The following is a 10,495-nucleotide window of genomic DNA, read 5'->3' as shown; positions in this document are numbered from 1 at the left end:
GTATATATATGTATATATATGTATATGTAGATATATGTGTATATGTAGATATGTATATATATGTATATGTATATATATGTTTACATAACCTCTTTAACACACTACTTCTCCGCTGCAAAGCGCGGATATTTTGCTAGTATATATTATATACACAAGGTGATTAAGAAAGATTCATCTGACATCAAAGTGCCATATTTTTACAACCATGAGGTGCCTAGGAACCAATCACATACCATTTGAAAGAGGGGGTCGTAGAGTTTCTGACTGTCACTGGAGGGAGCGACACCTCATTGGCACTGGGAAGTTTGAGTTTGAGCATTTCCTAACAACAAGCTCTGTCATCGCTAAAGGATACCATGATTTGCCAGTCCACTTCTGGCTCCCAAGATCACCATGACTTTTTTTGTGGGAGTATGTTAAGGATTCTGTTTATATGCCACCACTTCCAAAAACACTGGATGATCTCTGAAATCGGATGGAAAGAGCTGTGAGTACAGTGACACTCGACATGCTCAATCAAGTATGAGATGAATTTGACTACCATGTTGACGTTGTCCGTACAGTGGGTGGAGGTAAAACTGAACATTTGTAAAATTATCATTGGCAGTATGCCTCCTATCCAGATCTGGGATCAAGATAGCGCACATACCGGCAAACACTTTAAGGACTGTGCTTTTCAATGCTAAAAGCAAAAATTGAACCACGGAGACAAGAAACATAGTTTACAGCATTCCATACAATGCATGCCTAGGCAAGAGTGTAATTAATAAAAGGACCAAGAATAAACAAATTTTGTCAGAAATGAACAGGGTCAAAGTAATTAAATCAGTTCTAAATCAAAACATCAAATCTTAAACAAAAGTTGAAAGCAAGGAAACATAGCCCTCCTATATAGTTTTACAAGGTGACAAACCAAAGTCTTATAAAAATTATCCAAATTTTGAACAGTGAAAGATCCTGTGACAACAACCATTATACTGTCTTTCTAGTGAAAGCCAAATGTCACAACCCCTGAAGCACACAAGATGGCAACAATCGCTAAAAAACAAAATTATGGTGTGAAATTTTTAAAACATTTTGTGAAAAAAATCAATAGTTTAAAACAAACAAAAAAAAAAAAACAATTGTTGGCATTTTTATCTGGTCATAGACAGATGTTAAGTGTCAACTCATCCAGTTTCATTATAGCCACACATCTGCTAACCAATGTCTTAATAGGAGCATGTTAAGAAACATAAGGAATCTGACAAACCAGAGGGGACCATTCTGTCCACCAAATGCGTTTATTTAGCTAATAGCTAAGAACTGTTTCAATATCTCATACAGATTCTTTAAGGTTTCTGCTTCAAGTACATGTGTCAGTAGTTTGTTCCAGAGTCCTACAACTCTTTGCGCAAAGAAGTGCTTCCTGGTTTTCAGTCGTCAGTGATACAACAATCTGACTCCAAATTATTGCATTTAACCTAAAAGGTACATTTTTATGAGATTAATCAGTTATAAGCCACTGTGATGTCCTGTACCCACCATGTACCTTGATACGGTTGAACCTTAGGACATTAACTAGTCATACTGAGGATAAACCAGGATATGTGAGAGAGACACAGACAAGATGTTATAAAGAGAGACAGTTCTTTATTAAAAAAGGTGATTTTAATATATATTCAAATATCCAAAAGGTGAAGAAAGTCTCACAAAAAAATCACAGTTCATGTATATAAATAGACATAAAAAGAAAAATGTTCAAAAACCAGACATAAACTTAGTGACTTTAATACTGTTCCCTTTTCCTTTATCCAGGTTGCTTATAGGGACCACCAACGACTTTCAAAGTCAAAAACTAAACACATCAAAAGTCCTAGGGCTTCATGTATAAACCGCATACGCATCATAGCAATGGGACTCAATGTTAGGGATGCAAGTACGTCTGGGTTCACACGAGTTCCGTTCTGGATCTCCCAAACAGGTTTCTGCTCTTAATTGATCTATTCTCTCAACTAGTGAGATCATATTGATATGTCACCAGGCCAGCTGGGCGATATTATTGGGCAGGGCACAGAGCAGTAAGGTACATGCTACCTGCTCCACTATCTGGTAGGTATTATTCTCATGTGACCTTAGCCACTTTACTACCTTTGCCCATAATTTAAATGCATGTCACTTTGTTGCCCTGGCGGAATTAAATGTCCAGACCATTACATTCCTTGCCTGCCAACCCGAGGCAACCAGACCTTTCTTAAAAGATTTCTCTTTTGTGGGGTACTTTGTTACTGTCCCCTTACTCGGGAGCCCATAGTAAGTCCCCAATGTGTTTCCATCCGAACCTGGCTCTAGCCTGTAGGTCCCTTTTATACACTCCCAGGCGCGTTTGAAAGGTTGGTGGGTTGAAGCACACTCCAGCATTCCCTGATACACACTGACTGACCCTAGCTTGGTGATTCGGGAACGATACTTACCTATCTGACTCTTGTTTTTGTTCACATTCGACTTTTGGTCTAATAAGGAGGTTATCATCTTGCCAACTATGCCACTGTGAAATGATTAGACTTGACACACTTAAAAAGGTTTGGGGCAGCCACCCATATAACATCCCTGACTGCAATAGGTTTTCAAAATTAACACAGATGTGTCTTTGATGGAGTCCAAACAAGAACTGAATAACTGTTGTTAAGATGGTGGCTTTAAATGCCAAGACTGGAAGTGATGTAATTCTGGGCGCTGGAACCAGATGTGATGTGCTTCTGGTCACCGGAAGTGACATCTTCAGGGATGAATCAGACAGCTTTTCCCGTGTTTGGTCTGCAGAGATAACAGAAGAAGGCTTAGTGCATCTCGCCATGGAATTTTCCTCACTTGGTCCATATAGCTTCCTCCTACAACATGTATATTGTACTTATTCTTTCATATTGTATATTTTTCATTTTTTTACCGGATTATTATTATTGTTATTTTATCATTTTATACGAAAATACGTTCATGGAGGATTTGCATATTAAATCTCATTATACCATACAATGACAAGGAATTCAATTCAACTCAATAGAAGAGAGAGTGTGTTTACAGATAATCAGAAGAGCTATCCTCTTGGAGCTGTGTGTTGTTAGAATACTAGGATATATACTTGATATCATTTTTATAATGAAATGCATTAAAGTATGCATGTTACATTATACAGATAAACTGTTAACTTAATATAAGTAATATTGTACATTGTTAATAATTAAACATGTAGGGGGGCGGTGGCACAGCTGTAGTGATGAGCTGGTGCCCCGTCCATGGATTGTTTCTGCCTCATGCTGTATGGTTGCAGGGAGTGGCGTGAATGGATAGATGGATGGAATAATTAAACATGTATTACATGGAGAAAGAAAATAGAAGGGCAGGAATTTGGGGTTGGTATGTTTGAAAGAAACAGTACTGCTGCACTAAATTATTTCATTAAGGGTTGCATGCACCCCAACAAGCATCTCGTGGGACGTAGGTACAATCCCTGGACGGGGCGCCAGCTCATTGCTACCACAGCACCACTGTACCCCCATGTTTAATATATGCTTTAATGCATTTCATCATGAAAATGATATCAAGTATACATCTTGGTATTCTAAAATGTTCGGAGAGTTGTAATATCACAAATGTAATGTATTCTGTGTGGAGTTCAGTACCTGCGCACTCCAATCTACAAAAGAGAAAGGCCGTTTAAGCACATAGTGATTCACACACAATTAACACATACTATAGAATTAGAAGTATTTAACGTGCTGCTTTAGTTACGATGGGATTTTAGAAACTCTAGTAAATTTAACATCGATTTTAAGACGAAATTTATGACGTTCTACTTTAATGACTTACAAATAACCATTAAATGTCCCAAAATTGGTCTAAATGCCTCTGAAAGGAAATAAAAAACTTTGGTTTGAGAATCAAATCCATAAAGATTTTTTATAAATAAATTTTATATAAAACAAAAGAAGAACAAAAATGGCCAAAAAAAGCAATAATAATAATAATAATAATAATAATGCAAACCATGTTGCAAAAAGGAAAATCCAAATCTGTAAAACAAGAGCAAAATCCAAGAACAAAAAGCAACAATTTAAGAAGCCAAGAAATGAATACTTACAGTAAATGAAGTACACTCCAAGTGACAATGAACCACTGAAGGACCTGCTCTCAGCTTCCAAAGATAAAGGCTGAGGATGGTCTTTTGGCAGTGACATCAGGATGAACCTGTCTCTTGGGGCACTTAGCAGAATACATACATACTAAATAATAAACAGAACAATATTAACAAAAATACATAATTACAGTAAATATATAGAAAATAATAATTTAAGTTATACAAAGAATGCACAAGAAAGAAAAACAAACATAAGCCAGGGAACAAACTCTGATTGTAACATAACATGTTCATTAAGAACTAGTCAGTTTAGGTAGGCTCTCACTTGGCCAGGAATGCTCAGGTGAGTGAAATGATTCCTAGAAAATTCAAGGATACAGATTTTGATGTTATTTTCTTTACAGTGATCCCCCACCTATCGCGGAAGTTACGTACCAGACCCATCAGCGATAGGTGAAAATTCGCAAAAGACCATATACAGTAATCCCTCCTCAATCGCGGGGGTTGCGTTCCAGAACCCCCCGCGAAAGGTGAAAATCCGCGAAGTAGAAACCATATGTTTATATGGTTATTTTTATATTGTCATGCTTGGGTCACAGATTTGCACAGAAACACAGGAGGTTGTAGAGAGACAGGAACTTTATTCAAACACTGCAAACAAACATTTGTCTCTTTTTCAAAAGTTTAAACTGTGCTCCAAGATAAGACAGTGATGACAGTTCCGTCTCACAATTAAAAGAATGCAAACATATCTTCCTCTTCAAAGGAGTGCGCATCAGGAGCAGAGAATGTCAGAGAGAGAGAGAAAGAAAAAAGCAAACAATCAAAAATCAATAGGGCTGTTTGGCTTTTAAGTATGCAAAGCACCGCCGGACAAAGCAGCTGCAAGGAAGACAGCAATGTGAAGGTAGACTTTCAGCATTTTTTAGAGGAGCGTCCATATCCTCTAGGCCAGTGTGCGAACAGCCCCTCTGCTCACAACCCCTCCGTCAGGAGCAGAGAATGTCAGAGCAAGAGAGAGAGAAAAGTAAACAATCAAAAATCAATACGTGCTGTTTGATCTTTTAAGTATGCGAAGCACCGTGCGGGAAGCATATCACTTGACAAAGCAGCCACATATAAGCCCAGCAAGGATGGGTGCAATGTGAAGGTAATCTTTCAGCATTTTTTGAGGAGCGGCCGTATCCTCTAGGGGTGCGAACAGCCCCCATGCTCACAATATATTTGAGGAGTTTTATTTAATACGTAATATGCGCTCTGGTTGGGTAGCTTCTCAGCCATCTGCCAATAGTGTCCCTTGTATGAAATCAACTGGGCAAACCAACTGAGGAAGCATGTACCAGAAATTAAAAGACCTATTGTCCGCAGAAATCCGTGAACCAGCAAAAAATCTGCGATATATATTTAAATATGCTTACATATAAAATCCGCTGTAGCTGCTGAAATATATAAGGTGTCATCAGGCACGGGTAAGACGCGTGTCAAAAGAATTCTCAGAGTCCAGAAGTACGTTTTTGAAGTATTTAGTAAAAGATAAAAGCAAATAGTCCACACAAGAATAAAAGAAAAAATAGTTAAACACGTAAAATAAAAGACAAAAAAAAGGAAAAAAGATATCTTCTTTAAACTTAGCCTTTCTTGAAAGACTTTAGTTATTTCTATACCTAAAGATTCTTAGCTTCTTCTTCTGTACGCCTTGGCGTACGGTGCGATACTTAAGTAAATAAATTTTCTTTACTTGCTATTTCTAACATTCAAAGAGCCCGTAGGCCGGTTAGCACAATGCAAGTGCTCAGGCACGAAGACGTGCGATCACGGTTGAAAACCGTATGCCTCTGCACCTTATACAAGGCAAGGCTATCACTAGCTGAATGACTAATAATGTTTACTCCAAGCTGTTAGAAATGGTAAGAATATACCACTGCGAATCTATTTACGGGGGTTATAGGAACTTCCCGTTATTTATGCATTGTCATCTAAGAAATATTCATGAGTCTTATAGAACAAGGAAAATGGCTCTTACACATCCGGCCCCTAATTGTTTATGCTAGGGCAGAAATCAATTACTTTAACATTACTTACTAAGAGCCTTCACTACTTTACTAAACTTATTCTTTACTTAAATTAAGAAACTTAAAATTTAAACTCTACTGTAAATTCACATACACAATGAAAAATAAGCATGCAATTAAGATTCAATCATTTAAATTACTTGATCCTTCCTGGATCAGGCACAGTTTGTTCACGGGTCTGTCCAATGTGTTGTTTTTAGTTTGCACGCAAACCCTTCTGACTGCACCTTTGGCATCTGGCATTGTCTTGATGACTCGACCCATTACCCAGGAATTGCGGGGCGTAGCTTTATCTACAATTAAGACAATGTCCCCTGGTTCAAAATTTCTTCTTGGTGTAAGCCATTTTTGACGTTGCTGGAGTATTGGTAAGTACTCTTTAGTCCATCTTTTCCAAAATAAATCAGCCATGTATTGCATTTGTTTCCAGCGTCTTTTTGGATATGGATCCTTTTCTGATGCGAGTTCAGGTGGTATTTCAGGTTGAGTGTCCATCAATAATATATGATTGGGTGTGAGTGGTTCCAGATCATTAGGGTTGTTTGATGTCTCTGTGGGGGGTCTGTTGTTAAGTATTGATTCTACTTCGCACATCAACGTAGGAAGGTTTTGATCATCGAGGGTTTGTTGATTTAATGTCGAATTTAAAATCTTTCTTATACTTCTGATTTGTCTCTCCCAAACTCCTCCTTGATGGGAGGCTGATGGTGGGTTAAAAATCCATTCGATTTCTCTTTGCATCATTTCGTTGCTGATTTTTTCATGCTCCAAATGTTTTATAGCCTCCCTTAGCTCTCTTTCTGCTCCAATAAAATTTGTTCCATTGTCCGAGCGTATGATTTTAACTCGGCCTCTTCTGCTCTTGAACCTGAGTATGGCTTGTATGCAAGAATCTGTGTCCAGATTATGCGCAATCTCTATATGCACGGCTCTTGTTGTTAAACAGGTGAAGATTACTCCATACCTTTTAACTGAACTTCGTCCTCTTTTGACAAAGAAGGGACCAAAATAATCCACTCCAACGTTAGTGAAAGGTGGTTTGTTGGGTACTAGGCGATCTTCTGGCAAATCTGCCATTTTTTGCTCACCTACTTTCGCATTGTATCTTCTACATATAGTGCACTTTGAAATTATTTTTCTGATAGCTGCGTTTGCTTGAGGTATCCAGTATTTTTGGCGTAATTCTGCTAATAAATAATTACGTCCACAATGTTTGTGCATTTGATGAAGGTGTCTGATTAGGAGAGTAGCAATATGTGAGCTTTTATGAATTATCGCAGGGTGCTTGGCTTCTTTTGGCATAGCAGATTTGCTAAGTCTACCTCCGACTCTTAATATTCCCTCTTGTAAAACTGGATCAAGTTTGATGATTTTACTACTTTTTTTTATAAGCTGATTTTTGTATAGGGCTTTAAGTTCTTCTGGGTAAGCCTTTAATTGACTAAAGCGAATAAGTTCGTCTTCTGCTTTAGATAAGTCGTCTACGGACAGTGGATTTAGCCTCATCGATGATTTGTATTCTTTCATATGTTTTTCTATCAGTGTTTTTTGTTTCTCTGGGCTGTGTCCAGATTTGCTGACTGTGTATTGAATTGCCTTTCTCTCTTCTTTCAGACGCATTAGCATCTCTTTGAGCCTAAGGAACCATGCTACTGCTTTCTTTAAATTGAACCATTTAGAGTAGTGCTCTACAAGTCTTTTTACTGGTTCGATTTTTTCTTCAACAATTACACAATTTGCTACGCACCTTTTGATTTCTGGATCGTCACAAGTAGACAGATCCATTTCATCTGGTCTCTTAGGCCATTCGTGTTCTGGTTTTATCAGGAAGTTTGGGCCTTGTATCCAAGTTTTATTTTTGACGAAGTTTTCTATTGTTAATCCTCTTGATGCCTGATCCGCTGGGTTTTGTGCAGATGCAACATACCTCCATTGCGAGGGTTGTGTGTGCTCTCTTATCACAGCGATTCTGTTAGCGACGAAAGTTTTGTAGCGTGCGTTTTCATTTGCTATGTACCGTAGTACTGTGGTGCTGTCTGTCCAAAAGATTGATTCTTTCAGAGGAATCTTTAATTCTTGTTTAAACATTTTGTCCATTTTGACTGCTACCACTGCAGCTGTGAGTTCTAACCTTGGTATAGTTACAGGTTTTAGTGGTGCCACTCTAGATTTCCCCATTAGAAATGAACAATGTCTCTTATTTTCCTTATTAGTCAGGAGGAGGTAGGAAACGGTGCCATATCCGTTTTCTGAGGCATCTCCAAAATGATGTATTTGTGCGGTCATTGTTTGACCGAATTCAGGAGGTTTAATGCACCTGTCCACATTATAATCCGCAAGTAATTGCAAATCGTCCATCCATTTTTTCCATTGCCGAACGTATTTAATTTCCACTTCTTGATCCCAAGCGTATTTTTCTTTACACAGTTCTCTTAGAATAAACTTAGCAGGTAATATGGCTGGCGCTAAAAATCCAAGCAGATCATATATTGAACTAACCACGGACAGAATACCGCGTCTTGTAGCAGGCTTATTTTGCAGATTTACTTGAAACTTGAAACTGTCTGTTTGTGTGCACCATTGGACGCCCAAAGCTCTTTCAACTGGTAATAAGTCATAACTTAAATCCACATCTTTTTGATTTATTGCTCTGTCTTCTTCAGAAATTGACAGCAAGACTGCTCTGCTGTTGCTTATCCATTTTGTAAGATGAAATCCTCCCTTTAAGCATAGGGTTTGTAGATCCTTGGCCAATTTTATGGCTTGTTCTTCAGTAGCAACTGACTTTAAACAGTCATCGACATAGAAGTTATTTAACACAGTGTTAACTGCTTCCTCTGGTGCTATGTCTCTAGCATCCTCAGCTGTTTTTTTTAAGGCATAGGAGGCACAACTGGGCGACGAAGTAGCACCGAAAAGATGCACTGTCATTTTGTATTCCTCAAGTTCGTTATTTAGATTACCCTCAGGCCACCACAAAAAACGAAGGAGATCCATGTCCCTTTCTGGAACTTTCACTTGGTAAAACATTGATTTAATGTCTGCCATGAGAGCGATTGGTTCCTCTCTGAATCTTGTAAGAACTCCAATGAGTGTGTTAGTTAAATCAGGTCCTTTCAGCAACTGTTCATTTAGAGAAAAACCTTGGTATGTGGCCGTACAGTCAAAAACCACTCTGATTTTGTTTTTCTTTGGATGATATACTCCATGATGAGGCATATACCACACTCTCTCTTTTTCGAGGGTTTGCTGTTCAATAGGTACCTTGATAGCATATCCTTTGTCTAAAATATCTTTCATGAAGGCTTTATAATCCTCATGGAATGTTGGATGCTTCATGAGTTTCCTTTTAAGTCCAATAGCACATTGTTTTGCAACACAGTGGTTGTTTGGCACGTCAAGAGTTTCATCTTTAAAGGGCAGATTGATGCAGTAATGTCCGTTCACTAGGCTTACAGTATCTGAAGCTATGCGCATGAATTTAATGTCCTCTTGTGACATTTCCTCTTTTTCCTCATAGTCGCGTTCTGGAAAGTCTATATTGTATTGCTGGAGCAACATTTGCTCCACCTTCTTTATCGTCACGTAATTAACTGAACATCTTTTTACTTCTTCGTTGTCTGACTCCTTCTCATAACAAATAACAATCCATCCTAGGACCATTCTTATTGCAAAAGGTCCATCTCCTTCGCTTGGTATAAGTTCCAATGGCTCCATGACTTTACGAGAGTCTGTGCCTATTATTATGCCTACTTCTGCGTTTATTTGGGGTAAATGTACGTCTTTAAGGTAGGGCCATTTCAAAATATCTTCTTGGATAGGGATTTTGTTTTTATGTCCAGGTATAACCGTTGCTGTATGCACATCTGCTAAGTCGTAAAATGTGTTGTCTTCTAGCCCACAGACTTGTACACCGGATATGAGTTTACATTTTAATGGTCTTTCTAAGTGGTTTAGGGTGTCGAGATGTAGGTTAAAATTTCTTCCTGTGAGATTTAATTGCTCACTTAAACTTTCTGTGCAAAATGTAGCTGTGCTACACGGGTCTATCAGAGCATATGTTTCGATGTATTTTTCGTTGCCTTTAGACCTAACTTTAACTGGGACCACAGCTAAGACACCGTTTCCGGCCCCGGTAACCATACACGACTCTTTCGATATTACGGGCGTACTTACAGGAGAAGTATCCTTTTGTACCGATTTAGTGTTTTCTTTTTTGAGAAGTTCAACTTTATCATCAGAGTTCTCTTCTTTATTTTTATGTAAAATAACTGGGTGAAGATGAGGACATTTGCTGCATTTTATTTTT

General features: G+C 38.2%; 1 protein-coding gene across 1 annotated transcript; it reads right to left on the bottom strand.

The window, feature by feature from the left end:
• Window positions 1-4,167: 4,167 nt before the first annotated feature.
• Window positions 4,168-9,216, bottom strand: LOC114652826 (uncharacterized). The gene is made up of 2 exons (XM_051928561.1): window positions 7,509-9,216; window positions 4,168-4,259 (listed from the first exon to the last, which is right to left on the bottom strand). The coding sequence occupies exons 1-2, from the start codon at window positions 9,214-9,216 to the stop codon at window positions 4,168-4,170; spliced, it is 1,800 nt and encodes a 599-aa protein (XP_051784521.1).
• Between the last annotated feature and the right edge of the window lie 1,279 nt (window positions 9,217-10,495).

Source organism: Erpetoichthys calabaricus, chromosome 5 (assembly GCF_900747795.2).
Source record: "Erpetoichthys calabaricus chromosome 5, fErpCal1.3, whole genome shotgun sequence".
NCBI lineage: Eukaryota > Metazoa > Chordata > Cladistia > Polypteriformes > Polypteridae > Erpetoichthys > Erpetoichthys calabaricus.
The sequence above is the reverse complement of the archived record's forward strand: the minus strand, read 5'-3'. Positions and strand labels throughout refer to the sequence as shown.